General features: G+C 30.2%; 4 protein-coding genes across 4 annotated transcripts; 3 read left to right on the top strand and 1 right to left on the bottom strand.

Annotated features, from left to right (window-relative positions):
- Nucleotides 1-20: 20 nt before the first annotated feature.
- Nucleotides 21-864, top strand: LOC107476052 (RING-H2 finger protein ATL70). The gene has a single exon (XM_052257584.1). It carries the CDS (start codon nt 223-225, stop codon nt 772-774), a length of 552 nt encoding a protein of 183 aa, XP_052113544.1. The 5' UTR covers nt 21-222; the 3' UTR covers nt 775-864.
- A 4651-nt stretch (nt 865-5515) lies between these two features.
- Nucleotides 5516-7855, top strand: LOC107476045 (uncharacterized). The gene is made up of 4 exons (XM_016095789.3): nt 5516-5729; nt 6369-6470; nt 6872-7032; nt 7471-7855. The coding sequence occupies exons 1-4, from the start codon at nt 5636-5638 to the stop codon at nt 7588-7590; spliced, it is 477 nt and encodes a 158-aa protein (XP_015951275.1). The 5' UTR covers nt 5516-5635; the 3' UTR covers nt 7591-7855.
- Nucleotides 7856-10277: 2422 nt separating this feature from the next.
- Nucleotides 10278-11353, top strand: LOC107476135 (uncharacterized protein At5g39865). Its single transcript, XM_016095874.3, has one exon. The coding sequence runs from the start codon at nt 10337-10339 to the stop codon at nt 11120-11122; it is 786 nt and encodes a 261-aa protein (XP_015951360.1). The 5' UTR covers nt 10278-10336; the 3' UTR covers nt 11123-11353.
- A 3294-nt stretch (nt 11354-14647) lies between these two features.
- Nucleotides 14648-18268, bottom strand: LOC107476044 (uncharacterized). Its single transcript, XM_016095788.3, has 4 exons — nt 17686-18268; nt 17022-17177; nt 16138-16821; nt 14648-16009 (listed from the first exon to the last, which is right to left on the bottom strand). The coding sequence occupies exons 1-4, from the start codon at nt 18055-18057 to the stop codon at nt 14879-14881; spliced, it is 2343 nt and encodes a 780-aa protein (XP_015951274.1). The 5' UTR covers nt 18058-18268; the 3' UTR covers nt 14648-14878.
- Nucleotides 18269-22497: the final 4229 nt, after the last annotated feature.

Here is a 22497-nt window from a genome sequence, read left to right as displayed (position 1 = left end):
CATGATGAAACCGTTGACTTTTTATATGATCATCCACACACAACACCAAAATGGCCATAACTTCATTTTGCCACAAACCATAACCAACATGGCTAACAAAAACAAAACCATAGAAAAAATTTCAATTACTACCCTTTATTTCATTATCCCACCACCTTTTAGTAGTTCTTCTTTTCCCTCATAATAATAACCAAGAGCAACAGCAAAAACAAGAACAAGATCATGAGCAACAACAACACAACTAGTGATTCTTCTTCAGGATTCCTTGGATCCAATGACATAAGTGGATTTGGCTATGGCATTGGAATCTCAATTGGGATTCTTCTACTCATCACAACAATCACACTCACCTCATACTTTTGCACAAGAACACAAGTTCCAAATAGTAACAACAGTAGGAGTAGGAGTAATCCTACTCCAGGTTCAAGGAGGAGCACCCAAGTATTCCTCGAACCACAACACACCGTGGTCGATGTGGGACTAGATGAAGCAACAATTCTTGGGTACCCAAAGATGCTTTACTCAGAATCAAAGAAACTCAACAAGAAATCTGATGATTCAACATCAACATGTTGTTCAATTTGTCTTGGAGATTATAAGGGAAGTGATATGCTTAGAGTGTTACCAGATTGTGAACATGTTTTTCATCTAAAGTGCATAGATCCATGGTTGAGATTGCATCCAACTTGTCCTCTTTGCAGAACATCACCAATTCCAACACCACTTTCTACTCCTCTTGCTGAGGTTGTTCCATTAGCAACCAGGAGAGATTGATTCATATCATAGGTAGTTTTTTTTTTAATTTATTTTTTTTTTCTCATCATTGTCAGATTTGGCATACTAATCACTAAAGAAGCATTTATCTCTAGAGGGTATTTTTTAATTTTTGTGTTTTTTTCTGATTGATTCTATATTGTAAATTCTTCTTATGTAATATGTTTAGTCAGAAAAATAAAGAATTGTTGGAAATTGAAGATAAATTGTTCTACTAGAAACCAAAAGAGATTCATAGGTAGCTCTCTGTACCTCTCAAGTTAGAATAGAAAATGTTGAGAATTGACATTTTTCTTTCAATGTGTATAAATTCTTGCAATAATTCCTTGCTTTTTTCTTTTCTTTTGGGGCAAATTTGATGCAAACTTTAAGTTATTAAACAAAGGAACAGCAAAAAATATGGCTGGTCTAGGAATAATGTCATTGATAATGAAATGTATGTTAAATTAGTCACATTTTTTACCTAACTTTCAGAAAGAGAAATAAATGAAAAGAGATAGCCAAACTAAGACTTTTTCTTTTCTTTTGCTTGTTATGCATACCTTAATTAACATCATTAAAAGTTTGTTAGTAGTTTATATTTATTTTCAGCAGCCTACTCTTCATTTCAGCAGCCATACAATTCAAATAGATTTTTTTAGTGACTTGAATTCTAATAGATTTGGTTTTGCTAAATTTCAAGTATCACGGTGGATTAATCTTTGTCTTCTCGAGTTAGAGGATACTATAGAAAGCACAAAAAAAATCTAAATTTAAAAAGAGAAGATGAATATATATATTAATAAATAAAAATTAAATTTGAAAGAATGTTATACATACAACTAATTGTGTATTGTCATAAAAGTAAAATAATTAATTTCCAAATTTATTATCTTAAAAGTCATTTAACCACATATATTTGATTAAATAATTATATAAAATTCTTTTATACTGTTAATGTATCAAATTTAAATTTATAAAAATGTCTATATAATATTGTAATATTGTCTTAACATAAAAGATTAATGTAATTTATTATAATATTTTTACAATCAATCATGTTAAATATATATCAAAATTAATCACTAAAATTAATCACTAATATATATAAAATACTAATAAATATTAAATATAAATATATATTGAAATGAATTAAACAACACAGATATTTATATCACAAATATATTAGTGTTTAGTTGCTGATTTTAATATACAAATAATATTTTTTAATTATAATATATCGAAGAAAACTGAAAAATGGTTCTCAAAACAAAATCAAAATCAATCTAATAGTAAATGAAAGTTTAGAAAAATATTCATATGATAAAGGATGATGGGAGGTTTGTGCATGGGACACGCATTTTCCCAAATCATATGGATATTAATTAATAAGGAAAATGGAACAAGTCCAGACAAGACAGCAATATAGAAAATGAAAGTTTTGAACAATAATGAGCAACATTTATGATACCTTTCATGACCACAAACAACACATTAAGACAACCCACATAGAATGTCAAGAAAGAAACCTCCAAATGCATAAAAGAGTGCTTCATTTTCCTCTTGCAATTTAAAACTAATAACTTTTGAAAGATTGGATGGGCCGGCGGAGAGTAAATCTAAATATTATGTATGTTATTTTTAAACAAAATCGACTATATAAATCAAATGATGTTATTATGTGCTATTATAATTAGGGTTGTGGGTAAAATTTAGAGACGTCTTATCAATTTTTTTTAAAGAATCATCAATATATAAAAGTAAATAAATATATACATTAGATAATATTTTAATCAAAGATCCCTTTTTCATTGTATTTAGATTTTGATAAGAATTTATTTTCAATCAATAATTAAAAGACACCTTAGTAAATTTTTTTTAGAGTTTAATTTTGATATACTGACAGTGTAAAGTGTTTTATATAATCATGCAAGAATGACCATTTACGTAATTAGTGTAAACAATAGTGATTTTTATTAATATGATATTACGTAATTGAATGCACGTGTAAAATTATTTTACGCTCATCGTGCATCAAAATTAAATTTATTTTTTAATGAGTTGCAAAATTGAAAACATATAAAACTGTTTAACTATTTTGTTATGAAAAAGTACAAGTAAACAATGAAAATACTAAATAATGTGAACAATGAATATATTGGATATTCAATTCATTAGGTGTGCGGATAGTTATTTTAATATTAAGATTTAGGTAAGTAATTTGAAAGTGTAGTGTATTTTTACTTTATTATGCCAATTTTACAGTCTATTGTTCTTATTGTTCACAAAAGTCATTGTCTATCTAGTAAATTCGTTTTGTTATCAACCAACTTGGGTTGGTAGAGTGATCAGATCACTCGTCCGTTTAAGCAAGTGTCGGGGATTCAAATCCTGTCTTATGTATGAGCTCAGATTTACAACAGATTAATTCTTAACCTGTTGAGTTGAGGGATACCGTGAAAAAAAAATCGTTTTGTTATCCATTTTATCTTAAAATGTGCACATTATATATGCTCTACATATGTTGTAACATGTGCACCACAAATATAGGTAGTACATCTAAGGATGCCTTTGTTGTTAAGGCAAACACTAAATGGTACAAAATAAAGGAAAATGCACCTTTTCCCACAAACAAGTAAAAAAATGATGTCTATGTTAAATGTAAGACATGTAATCATGTTTGCACATAAAGCTAGAAAAATGCTAATATATTCTCACAAATTTGAGCACTCTACAAGCATACATAAGAAATTCATTATGTAGCCACATTAATTAATTATTATAATAAATTAGCTGGAAATTGTGCATTATTATATTAGCCAAAAGAAAGTGACACAATCGTGTGTACTCAAAGAATATAAGTAGAGCATGCCAAATTTTATCTTTACAAGCTACAAGGATAAGATTTATAGGTCAATGCATGCTGCCGTTAAGAAAAAGAAAATAAAAGTTCAGGCTTGTTGATTATTAGAATTCTAAATAAGTAACAAATTAACAATGACTAGTAATAAATTTATAAAGCCAAAAAAAAATGGATGAAGTTGATTATTGAAGGAAAACAAATTAAACAAGTAAAGATAATTCAATTATGCATTATCCTTTATCATATAATTAACAAAAATGTTTTACCCTAATCTCCATTCTTAAAAATCTTACAAATATAATGAAATAAATGTGCAACTCTTTTGTGTTTTTGAACATCTTCATTAAGTTCTTTCTAAAATACATTTTCCTTTCTTAGCAAAATATTAGAACTTTTATCATAATGTGATGTGAATCCAGAAAAGCCACGTTTAACTGTTATCATGTTACATTCAATGCTACTAAAGTATTATTTAGATGTAGGGATAAGTTAAATTTTAGGGCAAGTTATTTAAATAAAATAATTATTAGAATCTAAAATTATTAGATTGTAACTTATTTTTAAAATGAACACGTAATTGTAGTTTTTTTGTATTTATACAAATTGTTATTGATAGTAGCGGATTCAAAATCAATATAAATCGTTATTACTAATCGCAGTTTATATGAAGAGAGGCTAAAGTAGAAATTGCTATATGTAGCCGCAATTTCTGAAAAAAATAATAGAACAAAGCATAAACTGATATAGACAGTAGCGATTTATGTATCATATTTATCACTCTCACCAGTCTTGGAATAAGAACTTATCTCATCATCATCATTGATACTCATCACATCATTTTTCTGGTCATTATCAAAGTCAAAATCACCACTCTTCTAATCATAATCATTGAGTATATATGCAATAACTCCATATACTCGTGGTTTTACCTTACTTACCGTCATGCACAAAAAGGAGGTGAAAATGCAATCAATTTGACTTGAAATTATTAACTTCAGTCGTTAAATGATTTGAATAATTTGACTAAATTTTTATTTAGCGACTTTTAGTTATTAACTTCACGTAAAGTTAACTGTACCCGAATTTCTATCCAAAAAAAAAAGCAAAGAAGATATCATCTCCTTGAATAAGCCAATCAGAGATCGAGCTGCTAAATTGTCTTCTCATGTGATTTTTTTATACAAAGCAAGGTTTCGTAGTAAGTGTGTATTTAGTTTAGCAAAAATTAAACAAAAATAATAAAATGAAATAAAATGAAAATAAAAGATGAAAAAGGATAATTGAGAAATAAAATGAAAATAGTTTTGTAAGTATAAAAGATGAAGAGAGTGAAAAAAGATAGTTGATAAGTACAATGAAGATGACCATATATGTATAAAAAATAAGAAAATGAAGAAGGATTGTTCTGAGAATAAATTTTACAAAAAAATGTATGATTGAATTAAAACTCAAAATACATTTGAGAAATATAAAATACATAAATTTCATTAATATTTTAATTTAAAATTATGATTACTAATTGGATCTTTTATTAATTTTAATTGGTTTTCTTAATGTAAACTATACTTATAAGTTTATTTATTAATAAAATATAAATAATATAATTTATTATGCAATATTAATGCTTTATTCTTTTTATTTTTATTTATTAATTAAATTATTTTAAAATTAATGAGAAAATAGATTTTAAAAAATCATAAGATATTAAAAAACATTATAAACCTTAATGTAAATTTTTTAAAAATTCATAATAGACATCTATAAAAAGACATTTTTTTTATTTTTTTCCCTAAAACTGAAAAAAAAATCCAAAAAAGCCTTGAATAATAATATAATTTATTTTTAAATATATCTATCTTTTTGAAAGTTTAAATAAAGAAAAAAAGAGATTCCTTTAAGAGGTTAACTAGAATAAGCAAACCCAGCTTGTCAATGAAATAAAACACACACTGTTACGATCATTCTCCAATCTTCTTCTTCTTCTTCATTCTTCATTTCAAAGCAACAACCTTTAATTCAATGGAGACCCAAATGTTCTTAAAGTTCATATTTTTCTCTTCAACGCTGTTTCTTCTCTCCGCATTTGCCACCGCCACCGACGTTCAATATTGCAGTGCGGTTTCTCTCCTTAAACCCTCTTTTAATTTTTCGGTTACTTTCTGCTTTGATCTCATAAAGCTCTCGTTTTTAACGTTTTTGTGTTATCTACTTGCCTGAATATTTTATGGGCAACTATCAAAATTTGAACTTTGCCTAAAAAATTGTAGCTTCTGTTGATTAAACAATTCAACTTATGTGCACAGAAATTATTATCATTATTATTACACAGCTAGAAAATAGCATTTATGACCCTCCAGCAGTGTTTCACTATTATTATTCATTTTCATTATTAGGTTCCATCGATCATCATACCTGGATATTATATTATAAATTATATATGTGCTTATCTTATCTGTTCTGTGGCTTCGGTTCTAATCAATCAGGCAAAAAAAAAGGAAAAAAATATATTTAATCTCAAAGGTGACCGTTGAAGAGCATTTTTTTGAATGTACAATTAGAGTTGAATTTGAATTGAGTTCAAGTTGCTTGAATAATCAGCTATGCTAAGTGGAATTAGCAATTTAATGTTAAAATAATCATAATGTAGATTAGCTTGTTTGTTGTTTAAGTTTTCTAAGATGCGAAATGTTTTGTTGTATATTCTTGTTATTGACCATTATATTATTTAATATTTATCTATGTGTTTTGACAGATAAGAAAGCTGACTATGATGTTGAGGTCAAAGGAGTTGAAATAATCCCTAATCCAGTTACTAGAGGCCAACCTGCTACATTCAGCATTGCTGCTGCTACAGGTGCTCTTTAATTTGGTGTTTCTCTACGATTAGGGTAATTAGAAATTTGTTGATTATAATTTATTCATGATTTTGAACAATGCTGTGATGCAGTGAGATGAACTAAGATAATCCAATGATATTGATCTTCACATAACTTAGCATGGATAACTTGTATAATTCTATTGTTTACCTACACCATTGGATCATCTTGGTGCACCAAACACCAAGTTCAATTCGGTGTTTTTGAGTTATTTTCGTAATTCGTATGCTTAGTCTGAGAATGGTAAATAGTATCATTTGGAAATCTGAATGGTAGTGTAGTATAGTGATCACATTCTAGGTAGGGATAAATGTGGGTTTGATGATCGAAAACAATTAGCTAGCTTGGTTTTCTCAAATTCAAGCATTTCATGACTCAGGTCAAGAGTTATCTGGAGGGAAAATAATAATTGATGTCTCATATTTTGGATGGCACATACATAGTGAGACTCATGACCTTTGTGGAGAAACGACTTGCCCCATCTCGATTGGTGATTTTGTGATCGCTCATTCGCAGGTTTTACCAGGATACACTCCACCTGTAAGTTCAATATTTTGTTCTCTTTCCTTGAAGAGGTTGTGAGAAGGCTTTTGTTCTTTCATGTTTTCTGTTTCTAGATTTTATGAAAAAAAGAGTGAAAATATTGAAAAACATTCATACTTTTCATTTTTTATCCTTTTTTTTAGCCCCCACAAAATCTTAAAGTTAGAAGACTTTGGAAATAAAAACAAAAGCAAAATAGAAAACAAATTTTCCCTTTACCAAATCCTGAAATTAAAAAACATTGAAATGAAAACAAGAAAAGAAAATAGAAACTACTTTCTAAACTTCAACATCTATTCGAAGTTGGGTGGAAAACCATATTTTATTTTGTTAATGACATGTAGACTTCTTCATATGGAAATTCATAGTGTAATTATATGGTGCTGCCTCCTTTAGTTTTACTAAGTCTATCTCTTCCTTTATCTATTTTTGCAGGGTTCATACACTCTGAAGATGAGGATTTATGATGGAGGAAAACATGAGCTGAGCTGTATAACGTTTGGTTTTGATATTGGGGTTGGTTCCTCTTCCTCTTCCTCTATCGCCGATAGCTAATTGGACTGAAGCATCGGTTGTCAAATCTGATGCTTAGATCCAAATGCATTACTTGTACAAACTCTAAAATACCCTCTTAGTAGTTAGTTTCTTGTATTACAATCCATCATGAGTAGAATGTGGATTAACAATCATGAAGTATGCCTTGTACAGGTTGAGACCTGTTATTAATATCCTAAGATATGCGATTCGAATCACGCTATTTTCCCCTCATCTTTTTGTATATTCTGACCAAGCTAAGAGATCTATATATCTATTCTGCCTATGATTTGAAGATCATAAGGTAGTTTAATGGTGTATAACTGTATATCCCTTTCTTTCGCCTGCATTTAGTTTAACAACTTGTGCCTTCTTCATTCATTTCATCCTTTTTTTTTTTTGTATGTGCTATAGAAGCTAGCACTTGCACAATACATTTACTCTACTTGGCCCTGTAGTTTGGTATGATTATTAAAGTTAATTTATACTCCATCCATTCTCTTTTATCGGTTACTATCATTGTTATATTTTAGTACATTCCAAGATTAATATGTCTAGATATAGTTTATAACTTGTACTAACACAGTGACAGCAACAAATAAAAGAAAATGGATGGAGTAGTAGTATAAATCCGTAGGAAAGTGGCAATTATTTTAGGGGTATAATTTTCTTGGCAGACAAAAGATGTGCTTTCTAGAATTAAGATATGATATAGGATGCAATATTTAGTGCTTTTCCTTTGATGCTTTGCATGCAACAATCTTTTTGAGTCCGGCAACTTTATGTGCATGGTGAGTGCATATGATTGTGCTTGGGATTGATTGTTTGGTGTGTTTCTAGCGAAAAAGATCACTCATGTAGGGGATGAAATGGAGAGAATGAGTTTTCAGTCAAAGGTTGGAAAGTTAAATGTAAGTGGGAAATTCTGAATAACCTTGAAAATGTGGATAAGTTTGAAATTTATTTTAGGATAAAGTATTATTTTGGTCTCCAACATTTTAGACATTCTAATTTAGTCTCTAACATCTTAAACGTTCTATTTCTATCTCAAAAAGTTTCAAATGCCTTCAACGTTGTCCTATTGTTAAAATTTAACACAAATAGTTAACAAAGTGAGTGATGTAAACGTTATTGGTAACTCATATTTTCTTTTGTATGTTAGAAAAATATAACCAAACCTTTTTTATAATACTTCTTCTAAATCTCTTTCTTGTAAATAAACTCCAAATAGCTTTTACATTAGTGACCGTTGGAGGGTCGATTTTACTTACGTACTAAAATCAAACATTATTAACGTTTCAATATGTTATGTGTTCATATTGAATTTAACGGTGGGACAATATTAAACTCGTTTAGAACTTTCTGGAATTAACATAAGATGTTTATAACTTTTTAGAATTGAAATAGGACGACTGAAACGTTAGAGATCAAATTAAGATTTAGTCCAAACATTGGAACCAAAATAATACTTTACAATTTATTCTATCATAAGTTGAAAACAAACCACTAGAAAGTATATTACATCAGGGTGATTGGTACCAACATTTCAATCACTTCAAAATTGGAAACTTGACTTGAATGTATGTGAAAAAAATATTGTAAATGATGCATTCTAAGCTACATGATTAGTTATTTGATTTAATTCTACTCTTGATAAGCATGTTTATGAGTATTCTCTTCTCATTTGTTGCAAATCAAAACATTATCAAAAATATTTGTAAACACTCAATTTTGCATTTTTGTTTACATTACTCTATCATCATTAAATTTAGTGTGATTTTCACTTTTATATTTAAATTTTTACTTTTCATCATTAAATTAAGTTTGGTATCCATAGGGGACCAAAAAAAAGGGGGGGACAAATATCATGTACAAGGATTGTGATGAGTGAGTTCAATGTAAATATATGAGGACAACTTGGTTTCACTAGGTAATATTTAGGTCAAGGGCCCCCCCTAAAAAGTAATGTAGGTACCAAACCAAGTGAACCATATGGTTATAATTGAGATTAAGGCTGGCAATTAGGTATACTTCCACATCAACTAAGTAAATGATGTAAATTTTAGCCCACTACATTGTCTTGTAGCTGATAAATATCCATCATTGTTCATAGTCATACCATGATTGAGGCACTGTATGGTAGGTAATGAGTCAGTGCACTCCAAAACAGATAATGAGTGTGGGGACTTAACCCTATCCCCCAAAACATGGAGTAGTCATTCAAATCTTGCTAAAGAAATACTTTGTGTATTCTTTTTTGTTAGTTCATCTCATTGTGTTGGTATATATTTATTTACAGTTAAATGAGTTCAATTTTAATGCGCTGATACCTGATAGTGTAATACGTTTTACATAATCGTGTAATTACATCTATTCTTTTAGATGACCATTCACGCAGTTAATGTGAACTGTAGTTATTTTTGCTGATATGACATTCAATAATTAGATACATGCGTAAAACTATTTTATACTGTCAATACATCAAAATTAAATTTAATATTATATAACATATTTTATATGAATTTCATACTTCATTTAATAGTTGATAAATATGTGTCCGCTTAGTATAAGAAAAATAGATTAGTAATAAAGCATCCCCAACATATCACACCTTAGCTTTCATTTTCCACTTTATAGGCTTGTAAAACTTAGAAAAGAGAAACTCTCCTAAATCCTAATCAAACCTTGTTGTCCTCTATTCATTCATTTCTTCTCTTTTATTCATCAATCCATAAGTAGGTAGAAAAATATCACAAGTTACTCAACAATGAAAAGAGTGCTTCATAAAGAACTTAAAACCATTCCAAGCATAAACAACTTGAAAGAAAGTCTATTAGTTCTTCAGCTCAACCACCACTCAGATGATGAATTCTTCATCAAGAAATGTTCAACTCCACCACCACCACTCTATGATGATCAATATCTCAGTAATGGGGATGAGAATGATCAGCATTTTGAGGAGCAACAACAAATGGAGGATGTCACAACCAACATAAAGAATAAAGGGTTTGAAAGAGTGCAAAAAGTTGCATGCAACAAAGAATATCCATCTCTAACAGATTTTGAAGAGATGAATCCACCAAATGGAAGAAGCCAAGAAGTGATTCTCTACACAACAAGCTTGAGAGGTATAAGGAAAACATTTCAAGATTGCAACACAATCAAATTCTTGTTGAGAAGCTTTAGGGTAATCTACCATGAAAGGGATGTATCCCTACACCTTGAATATAGAGAAGAACTATGTAAGATCTTGGGTGGAAAAGTATTACCTCCTAAGCTTTTCATTAAGGGTAGGTACATAGGAGGAGTTGATGAAGTTATAGGATTACATGAGAATGGTTGGCTTGGGAAGCTTCTAGAAGGAACACCAATTGAGTTTGGTGAAGGCCATTGCAATGGATGTGCATGCATGAGGTTTGCTATTTGCTCTAATTGTAATGGTAGTTGCAAGGTCTTCACCAAGAATAATGGGGACAATAACAATGGTGAATTGTTCATTAGATGTGCTGAATGCAATGAGAATGGACTTGTCAAATGCCCAATTTGCTGCTAGAAATTTGATCCAAACAAACAAGAGCAAATTACAATTATAAATGATAAGTTACTACCAGAATCATGCAAGTTATCGACAGATTTCTAAACATAAAATAAGTCGATATATCGCATGTTTCTGGTAGTAAGCTTTAGTGCAACTACAAGGCAAATGTCTCATGCATTGAGCTATCTTTTTTTGTTTCTAATACTAAGTTTCTATGATCCCTCTTCTTTGTGGAACATATTTATTTTTCTTCTGTCTTGGTTCAAATGTAACCTAATTTATCATCTGATATAATAGTCCTATAGATGTAAGAACTACAAGAAGATGCATGCTAGTCCTCAGAATCTAATAATAAACAAGTTAGTTAGTTATGATTAGTTTCTGGATATTGATATTAAATGGAACTTTGTGCTAAATGTTTCAATGGAAAAATAAATTGTAAATATAGGAAAAGAATCTATGGATTTTGAAACAGAAATTTGTGTAGCTATTATTATTGCTGTCCTATTGTACACATCAAAAAGAAAAAAGAGTTAGATGGAGCCTGAAAAGTGAAAGCACAAAATGTGGTCATCTAAAGGAGTAAAGGGTAAGGATGATCAAAACAGAAGCAAAGAGAAATTATTCTGTGGCCATAATTAGCTATATCTTCTGATTGCTGCAGCATGCACTACTTGCCTTTGTTTATTTAGAATTTAAAAAATAAAATTTTGGAAAAATATATGTATTGATTTGTATAAGTAAAGGTCATCATATATATAAAAATAATGGTGGGGACTTTTTAAAGAAATATAGTCTTTAATTTACATTTTGAGTTTCCATTTTCAGAATATAGCTTTTGTTCTGTTTTCTAAAGTGCTGGTTGGTTGAGATGATAAACAATAATCTTGAACATGAATAGAAAGCACAAGTTTAATTAAGGAAAGGTATAGGAAAGCATTTCCATCTTTCTCCTTCCAAGTTTAAAATTTAATTTTTTGTTGAATTTGCATCTATCTTCATTCATATCTCATCACCTTAAAAAATCTCTTATGCAATATTGCTTAATCTTAGAGGATTTCAGAACCTACTAATAATCATAACAATGTGATAAACACCTAATGATATCATTAGGAAGTGGAAATATTAGCCAAATGATTTTGATATCAAGTTCTGATGCAAAAAGGATATCAGACATATGAAACTAACCAATGCAAACAAAATGAGTGGCATATTGTTATAATACCATACCCTGATTTAATTAGTGGTTAATTATTGCATAATGCAGACAAATGATAATTGACACATACAAAATAAATCCACATGGTTTATCTTTTCATCTGAGTTAAAATAATGGACAAGGAAATTAAATTTAACCTCTAGGGGAAAAACATTTTACTGTTTTTCACTTGAATAACAGCTGTAAAAGAAAATCTATAATGTGAATCTGTGGTTTTTTTTTCCATTAAAATAATTGCTAGATAGGCTTCATTAGTAAAGATGAACATGTTTCATAGTAGATAAGGTTAATATTTCTGTGAAAATATTTAGTAACTAAAATATATTAGTCAAAAACAGTTAAAATTTATCTTATTTAATATTTATTAATTATTATATAATAATTAATAAATATTAAATAAGATAAATTTTAACTTTTTTTTGTCTCCTAATATTATCGATATTTCTGTTTAAATATACTTTAGAGGAATAACAAATATTCATATTCACATCTTTTAAGCCACTAAGAGCAAATTAATAGTAAAGGATTTGGATAATTTATGAGTTCACAGATTTTTTTATCATGATGTTATTGATGTTTTATAAAATTATTCTCTCTCGTCTTCTATTAAATATTAAGAGAAATATTAGATCATCAACAAATTTTTCTTTATTTTCACTTTGCATTTGAATCATCATTAGCCGATTTTCAATTTTTCTTTTACTAAAAATGTCAATCCCTGACATTATCCAAATATTAATAACCACAATATGAAGTTTTATTAGGTATCTTTTTATTGAATAGAAAAGAAAAATACTTTTTATGAAAAATTTTTTATTTATTATTAGAATTAGAATTTAATTTTGATGTATTCTCAATGTAAAATCGTTTTACACGTGCATCCAATTATATAACGCTATATTAACAACATTGACTACGTTAATAATTGTACAACTGTATAAAATATTTTACATTGTAAGTGCATCAAAACCAAACTCTTATTAGTAATCATTAATCAAATTTGTCATATGCCCAAAAACAAAAAATATAACTGAAATTCCCACTTCTATACATACATTCCTCCTGAATGTGTAGACTGACTTTTAAAATATAAATTAAAAGTTCTTCTCTCCAAACCTAACCTACTTATTCAGAAACCAGCATTACATTAGATAATAATAATAATAAATAAATATTATAAAGAAGACAACACTACAAGGGCCAGCCTGGACATCAAACACACCATCATATGCATTTGAAGGGTTAAATCATAATATATTATTATTATAATACCAAAAGAGAAAGAAAAAAATATTATATGGTACTAGAACTAGACACAAATCACACAAGGTAATATCTAAGATGTTAGATGCATCAAATTGAGTTTAGCATGTCATGCATACATACATAGATCAACCTACCATGTGGTTAATTAATTTATAATCATTAGATTAAGTTTATTAGCACTTGCCACATGGTGGTAGCCAATGAGAGAAAGTGTGAACAGTGTAGTTATCACAAAATCTCAAGGCCTAGACACATTATACATTGGCTGTTATGGGGTGTCAGTGTACCTGGCCACACACATATACAGCTACACTCTGTTCAAATTCATTGTTTTTTTTTTTGTCAGAAAACTTCATTGTTGGTGTCTTTCTAAGTTCTAACAATCATGGTCACACCCTGTCTAAAACCCTAAATCCTGTCTTGTCAACACGTGTGTTCACAAATGTTCATGTAGTAGTGTTTTGAATTTTGTTCTATGTTTATTTTTCTTGTTATCAATCATTTCATTGAAATGCTTTTCATGGCTAAATACTAAATTGTCAATCCAATATTTTAATGTAAAATTAGTGAGACTTTAATTTTATTTTTTGGCATCCATAGAAACATAATTTGTTAGTCAATTATCTTTTTATCCCCCTAAAATACTTAAATTTTGCAACCACTTCTATTGAAATTAATTATAAAAGAAATTCATACATAATTCTTTTATTTTTCACCCTTCTATTACCAAAAGAAAGAGAGAGACTAATACCTTTCTGAACATAATTTGACTTGTTCTGCAAATTGTCAATATATTTTTAAACTACTAATACAATAAAAAACAAACTCTTCTAGTTACAACCAAACTTTTTTGTGATTAAACATCAAAACCTATTTTTAATCATGAGAAAGAGTTGCATGTAAATTGATATAACCAAATTTGAAGCTAAACTAATGTTCTAATGTGTAAAATCCAAGGATCATAGCATAACCAATAGACCATAACCATTTCTGTCAGGGAACAACCAAAGAATAGATATTTGGAAAGGTGAAATTGGAGTCACAGTTGGAGAAGTTTGAGCTCACTTGAAAAAAAGGAAGGGAAAATTACAGATACATTTACAAGATACCCTTTTCCCTAAAAAGGATTAGTCCAAAAACAAGGCAACTGCCACATTACAGAACTCATTCAATGAGCCTTTTTTTTTTTCTTGTTAATCTTAGATCATAAAAAGTTAAAAACACCCCTTTTAAGTAGTTAAGACTAATTAGAGTAATAACCTCACTTGATACAATTTACAATAGGATTATACTGGAATCTCAGTTACTGCAAGGGCAAGAGTTTCTGGCACATTCATCATGGTCATGGATGATGGTTCAGCCACTGAACCAACCACTGGTACAACATCATAAGACTGCAACAATTGAGTGTAGTGAAACTCAATTTGGAGTCTATGGTGAAGTGGGGTTGATGAGATTAAACCTTTCTTGACATCTGCTTGCAACTCTCTAATAGGAATTGCTGCCAAGAAGCTTTTGATGTACTCTTTGCAGGCTTCTTTCCCTCGGCAAACAGCCTCTTCTTCAGGCTGAGACTTCAATTGTTCTTCCGTATCCGCTGCAGGATCAACCTCTTTACCATTGATTTGCTGGATCTGCTTGTCATTGTTGTCTAATACTTCAGCTACAGTTTGAAGGTCAGAGGATGTTTTTTCATCTGAGGACTGCACATCATCTTGCACCTTGTATATTGTTGTGTTGCTGTCGAATTTCAAGATATATGCCTGATTGCATCCTTCATAAAGCCGCTCTCCCAATGTGTCAATGATGTAGTATGCATCGGATTCGACTTTGAGGATGAAAAAATGGTCATTCCAACTAATAATGTAAAGTTGCGGTTCACCATTGTTCACGCACACCTGTGCTGTGTGACTGATCTCATCCCAAATGTTATCAAAAGACATGGCACCGTGAAGAAAGTCGAATCTCCCCTCTTCCATTCCCTCTGGATGGAAAAAACCAATAAAGGACTTCTCAGGAACCACAGACAGGGAACGTATTTTGGCTTGAATGACTGTTTCAAGATCAAAATGCTTGTCGGGAAATCGTTCTCTATATGTCTGGTTTTCACACAAATTCCTCCATTCTAATGAGCCTTCTCGAATTAAGCTATCAAACTGGGACTTTATGGGCATGAGATCACGATTGCTTTGGAACCAATCGGCAATGACAGCAACAAGAGCCGTACACGCACTCTCACCTGCTGCACGTTCGCTGCGTTGATCAATAGAAGCAAAGAAGACCTGTGTTTGAAGCTTCATATGACCATCGCGGCTCATTACTTCCTTCTGCTCCCAACTCCCTACAGCAAAGTTGTCATCACCGAATTCGGACACTGATGATCGATTTGCGCATGAATCATCCTCAGTCTTCCGCGACTGCAATACAGAATCAATACTAAATATATCGTTTACCACAAATATGAAATCACTAATAACTAGGCACCAATCAAAAGACCTTAGAATCAAGTTTTCATGAAAGCAAGAAAAAAGAACAAAATACATACCCCAGGTGAAAGGGATTCATCAGAGCTAAGCTGCCGGCGATCGAAATCAATGTCATCACCACCTTCTTCCCCATAGGCCTTCTTTAACAATGGTTCTCCCTTAGATTTAGGAGACCTGAAACTCAGCTTCCTCTTCCTCCAAGGCAGTATGCTGCGCCTTGAACTTTGTGATAAGTAAGGCTCCGAGGTGGCTGACACAGATGAATCCTCTATCTGTGAACCCCCAGCATCAGATTTGTGATTGCTGTAGTATATCCAATCTTCATGATTGGCATTTATCTTCATGCTAGAATAGAACGATCCCCCAGCGTTCGCATGAGCTAGCTTTCCATAACTGAATGATTTCCTTGAAGCCTCCTTTACCTCATCCGATTCTCCTTCCTCAAAATCATCAAGGGAATCAGAGTCAAGTGGGTAATTGTACTCACCGTCCTCGCTCCGAGAAGAGAAATTGCCTTCACTCCCCTCTTCCTCGTGGCATGATTTCTTCGCTTTCCTGACTGACACAAACTCGGTCAAAATCTTCACTTTCCTAAGACCAGCTTTGATAGTGGAAAGCTCATCTTTTTCAGCCAAGGTTGTTTCCTCAGACTGAGGTGGGGTTGAGGCGACTGGCACAACCGATTTGGGAACCAGCTCCGAGCTTTCTTGAGCAGCTCTTAGCTCCACTAAGCTAATTGATATCTGCATAGGATCAAGAGCTGTTATGACAAGTACATAACAATCAAAAAGTGTCAATGTTGTGTAGAATTAAATATGAACAATCACAGTGAGTTGAATGAACCAGCATATATCCAAACATGGTAAAAAATAGTACATGTCATGTAACATAAAAAGAAGGGGCAAAAAAAGTGACTAAAAAATTTAGCATAAACTTAACATACACTGAGTGAAAGAGAAGGCTCAACAGAACCACCAGAAAGTATGAGTGGAATGTTCAAATCAAAATCCTTTTGATCAACTGCAGATGCAAATTCAGCTAGATTCAAGGATGCTGTTCCAACCACCGGAACCTTTCCCTTTGACCTTTGATTCAACCCCTGCAGCAGAGAACCACTTCAAATTCCATTCACAGGAACAACAATAGAACATATCCTTCTCAATCAAACTAACAGAACCAAAGAAATAAAAAAAAATCCCAATAGCCAATAACCCCACCCTTGGATTAACAAAATGGGGGAGCAAACATCCCAAAATTTGTTACAAAACACACTAGAGAGAAAAAAATACACAGAGAAAACCAAAATTATCCATTTTAATTGTTGCAAATCCATGTGCGTATTTTAGATCACAGAGGAATCCAAAAGTTCTGCCGTAAACCAGGTAAAAATCGGTTTTTTAATAAGAAATTGGAAAGAGGTGAATGAAAATACTTTGAATTTTGACCAACTTCTAAAACATCTTACGAAAACCCCCAAATTGAAAAACCTCATTTTTAGCCTCCAGTTTTGACATATGACAAATCCAAAAATAAAATCTTCACAGAAAATCCAGAGACCCCACAAGAAGAGAAACAAAATTCTGAATTTATGTGAGCCAGAAAGTTACATTGAAGAGAGTGAACCCGATCTCCCAGGGATGAAACACATTGTCCTTGTAAGCAGAGAGGGTACACACGCTCTGAAACTCTTCCTCCCACGAAACGACGTCGTTTTTTCCGTTAACCTCATCTCCCTCCTCCAGAGCCGCCAACTCGACCTCCCTAGTGAAGTTTCTGGCGACGGAGCTGCGGCGTAGCGAGCCAAGTTTCAGTTTTGGACCCTTCCACCTAACTTCGAGTGAAAGCGGCGTTGATGACCCCTTCTGTGAAGCTTCGCGTAGGAGATCGCAGCCGTTGAGAGTCCGTACGAAGAGTTTAACCTCATACTTGCGAGAAACAAGTGGAGGCCATGGCCTCCACTTCATCATCTTCACCACCATCTGTTGCTGCTAGAAAGAGGAAAGAGAAATAAGGTTATTGAAGAATGCAGAGAGAGAAGAGAAGGAAGAAAGTGTTGATCTTTTTGTGCGTGTGTTAGTGTAGTTTGGTTGGGAGTTGGAAATGGAGGAGAATATGAATATGCAGAGTTAATATAATAAGAACAGAGAGAGAGAGAGAAAGATGGGTGGTGTTTGTGTTATGCGTTGAAAGTGTTCGATGAATGGTTTATGTGAATTTCGTGAATAGTGTGAAACCGTGTTGTGTGCGTATGTATGTATGTATGTATGTATGTATGTAAAATACTAAAATCTAAACTCGAAAGTGTTGCATTGGGAAGCTAACCCCACTCGTGGGTTTGGTTAAGGTTGAGTTCGTTGAATCCAATGTAGACATGTTGACTATTATGTCTTCCTATGTTTTATACCAAATTATAATTTAGATATAATCACAAGTAGTTTAAGAAAATATATTAAATTATTTAATAATAAAATTTTTATACATTTAAGTATAAATATATATGTTGTATAATATATAAATTAATATCTTTAAATTTTTTTATTTTTTTATTAATCAAAAGATGAATTAGTAATTTTATCTTTGTTTACATATTTTTCTTTTATTTTCATCTCATTTTTTGAAAAAAAAATTGATAAATCTCACTATTTTTTTAATCTATTCTATTTTTCTTTCTTATTCAAATGACAAAAAATTCACATTTCTTATTTTTTTATTCCCTTAATCTAAACAATATGTAAGACCATCTCCAGTAGGGAACTCATCTCAGTCCCTATTTATGACCCACTTGTCATAAAAAGTGACTCCACATCAGATTTTGCGTCATAACCAATAAATAAGAACTCAATGAATCTCTCTCTTCTCCATTAGAAGGAACTAACTTTGATCCCTATTGTGATCCCACCTAATTAATTAATTAAGTAATTAAAATTAATATAATAATAAATATATAAGTATTTAATATATATTTAATATATTTTTTATTTTTTTTATTAACTTACCACATGGCATGATTTTATTGGTTGTTCCAAGTCCCTGTTTAGAGGGATTCTCAACCTTGATCCCCGTGAAGAGCCTTCTTTCCCTTTTCACTTCAATGGTAATTGAGTCCCCATATGTCAGAAGAGGAACTCTATTTCTTAGTATTGGAGTTGCTCTAATAGAACCAATTCTAAAGTCTCTATTTAAGACCATTATTATATGTCTCTGATTACTAAATTGACATATACTTAATGATAAAGTTTATAAGTGTAAGATTATTAGTAATAATTGTTTAATTTTATAAGGCGTAATTATTTGGTTTTATTATTTCGAGGAGGGTGCTATGTACTGACGCCGTAATTACGAGGTTGTTTTCCACTTGTTTTGTTTTTTCCATTTTTAGGAATTTTTTATTTTCTTCTTATTTTCAACTTTATTTGAAGAATTATTTTGCTTTTCCGTGAGAAGAGTTAAAAGAGACATATCAACTTTTAAATTTTGGTTTATCCACTCCAACGAACTGTATAATCCTTTATTGTCAACAGAATATATCAAACTATATCCATCCATTCCATTAAATGAGTAGCTGTGTTTTTACGTTGAAGGGGATTGATTAACTTATATTATAATGTTCGAAAAACAAAACATAAACAGCTAAAATAATTAAAATTTGTCTTAGTTAATAATAAATATTAATATAAAGTAAATTTTGATTTTTTTTCTTCTTCCTAACATTACTGATTTTTCTTTTATTTATCCAAATAATTTCTTCTAACTCGACAAATTAAAGACTAATTCATCGCAGATTTGAACTCCATTTAAGGGTCTGCCACTAGCCAATGAGTTGCTGTATGCACAAGACGAGATTCGAACTCCCGACACTTGTTTAAGTGAAGGAGTGATTATAACAAACTACATTATTCAGGGTCCATATATATAACCACCATGTATACTAATAAAATTTCGTACTTGCATTGTTTATACATACCCTCATTAGGAGAGAATAACTAATTTAATTGATTCATTTTAAAAATATAAATTTATGTACATATTAAAATTCAATTATTAAATTAGTCAGTATATATTTATATATTTATATTATTGATTGATATAATTTTTAATTAAATAATTAATTATCAAAATAATCAAATTATAATAGAATAATTCAAAGTATAGTAAAAAAAACCAAAATTTATTTATAATGGTATAATAATTTTTTTATAAGATAATAAATATGTATTTTATACACAATGACTAATTATTAGCGATTAATCTTTTATGTATACGTAGTATAATTATGATTAAAAATTTATGAAAATCATGTTGTGTGATAAGTTAAATTAAATAGAATGGATGAATGGGATGATGTAATGTGATTATTATGTTTATTTTATTAGGATTTGGATTTTCTAAAATTCGAATTTTACTTTAGAGAGTAAAGTGTGATCTCTTATCATTAATTTGAAGGTGGGACTAAAAATAAATATAAAAAAAACTATTTAAAAATAGAAGATCACACTTTACTTTTTAAAGTAAAATTCAAACTTTAAACGATACAAATCCATTTTATTAGTTGGTTTGTAACATTGTATAAGAAGGAAGATTTCATTTAATTTACAATGAGAAATCAAATTATAATAATGTAATGAACCTTAATTGAAGGTTCTTTTCTATTTGATGAGCTAACCTAATTTAACATTGTCACATTGACTATTCAACTCCATCATATACTTACCTTGTAAGTAATTAGAAAATCAATGCCATGTGCCTTTGTAATATGCGTATCCTCTATATATAGTGATACCAGTGAAATCTGAAGGATTGTCCATGGTAATAGACCTATTTTTCTTGAACATTAAGATTCAATAAATCATTGTGCAATTAATTAAAACAATACAAAATAATACAAATTAGTCAAAAATTAATATGCATACCTCTTTTTTTTTTTGTTACGATGGTGATTTAATGAGCTATTATACATATTACTACATTATTATCGTTATTTAATCAAAAGAATAATATTAATATATCATTATGATGAGGAATATTTAGAACTTATTTGGGTGAATGTTTTAAAAAATATTTTTTTAGTTATTTTTTTAATCTTTTTATTTTTTTTAGTATTTTTATTTTTACTATTAAAAATATTAAAATTTTATCAAATATGTTAAAAAAATAAAAAATATCCTTTTTTTCATTAAAACAAATAAAAAATTATTTTTTTATCGACGTAATAACACTCTAATAAACAAATACTTAGTTTAATTACATTACATTTTGGTTTGGATTTTTTTAAAACGAAAATATAAAGACAGTGGATAAATCATCTTATTTGGTTGTGGAAGGATATAAAATACACAAAATTTTATAAAAATATCTACCTTGTTGTTACGTTGTAGAGTAATATATATAAAAAAGAATGAAGCTGTCATGGAACGAACATGGTAGGTTTATTACGCCTTAAAGCAATGAAGTAAAATTAAAATTGAAGCTGATAATAATCATTGCCAAAAGTTACTTATTACAAGATATATGTTACCCCTTTTAAAACTCTATCTCTTTGTTAATAAGCAATAGAGGACAGGATCAATCAGAATGGGGAAAATGGGATATTCCTATGTATTTCAAGATAAGAGTGACAAGTAATTAAAGTTTATTAGAAGATATTCATCATAACTTTACCTAAACAAAGAAAGCAATTGATAATCAATGGATCGAGTAATCAATTTATTTGCTCGTTTAAATAAATATTAAAAATTTAAATTTTGCCTTATGTATATAGTAATTTATTAGTTAATAATAGACTATTTTTAAATAGCAGATGTTGTTAAATTAAAAATTTTTGTAAACAACTAAAAAAACAATTAATGAAATTATTTAATTCATATGAATTTTAGCATAAAAAATTATATAATATATTTAAGGGTTAAGTATGATTTTGATTTCTAACGAAGAGGTAAAAAATCAATTTTGTCCTTAACCTTTTTTTTACAACAAAATGGTCTCAAAAGTTCCAGTTTGTTTTAAAATCGTTCTTTATACTCAAAAATAATTTTTTAAGACCAAAATGCCCCTGTTGGTTGCTATTCCTTCCCGCGAAATCATTTTCCTTTTCCCAAACAAGGTATTGTCTGAGAAAAGAATTGCACAATGAAACGTTTGTGTGAAACCCTTCAAAAGCCTTTTTGTGAGGACTGTCTGGCGTTGGTAGCTCAAGCGAGGTTGCCGAAACACTTCCTGCATTATTGACTTGGCTTCGTTCTTATAGAAAGCCCTTGGCGAGGTAAGCATTTTTTGAATGCAATTTCTCCTTTATTGATGGACGTAACGGGTGTAGGGTTTAATGTGGATCATGCGAAAGTGTGTGGAAGGCTAGGGTTTGCACTGATTGTAGTTGTTATTGTTGTTAGTTGGCTTACTAACGCCTTGTGTTGATTAATAGA

The sequence above is a fragment of the Arachis duranensis genome, chromosome 2 (genome assembly GCF_000817695.3).
Source record: "Arachis duranensis cultivar V14167 chromosome 2, aradu.V14167.gnm2.J7QH, whole genome shotgun sequence".
Lineage (NCBI taxonomy): Eukaryota > Viridiplantae > Streptophyta > Magnoliopsida > Fabales > Fabaceae > Arachis > Arachis duranensis.
Note: the sequence above shows the minus strand (reverse complement) of the source record. Positions and strands in the feature narration are given on the sequence as shown.

Excerpts from the sequence above, each read along its gene's own strand:
- LOC107476052 (XM_052257584.1), top strand. The coding sequence starts at position 223 with ATGAGCAACAACAACACAACTAGTGATTCTTCTTCAGGATTCCTTGGA.
- LOC107476045 (XM_016095789.3), top strand. The coding sequence starts at position 5,636 with ATGGAGACCCAAATGTTCTTAAAGTTCATATTTTTCTCTTCAACGCTG. Across the intron at positions 6,471-6,871 it reads CAGCATTGCTGCTGCTACAG|GTCAAGAGTTATCTGGAGGG; the intron begins GTGCTCTTTAAT and ends TTCATGACTCAG. Across the intron at positions 7,033-7,470 it reads TACCAGGATACACTCCACCT|GGTTCATACACTCTGAAGAT; the intron begins GTAAGTTCAATA and ends CTATTTTTGCAG.
- LOC107476135 (XM_016095874.3), top strand. The coding sequence starts at position 10,337 with ATGAAAAGAGTGCTTCATAAAGAACTTAAAACCATTCCAAGCATAAAC.
- LOC107476044 (XM_016095788.3), bottom strand. The coding sequence starts at position 18,057 with ATGGTGGTGAAGATGATGAAGTGGAGGCCATGGCCTCCACTTGTTTCT. Across the intron at positions 17,178-17,685 it reads TCGGGTTCACTCTCTTCAAT|GGGTTGAATCAAAGGTCAAA; the intron begins GTAACTTTCTGG and ends TCTCTGCTGCAG. Across the intron at positions 16,010-16,137 it reads ATGAATCCCTTTCACCTGGG|TCGCGGAAGACTGAGGATGA; the intron begins GTATGTATTTTG and ends TCTGTATTGCAG.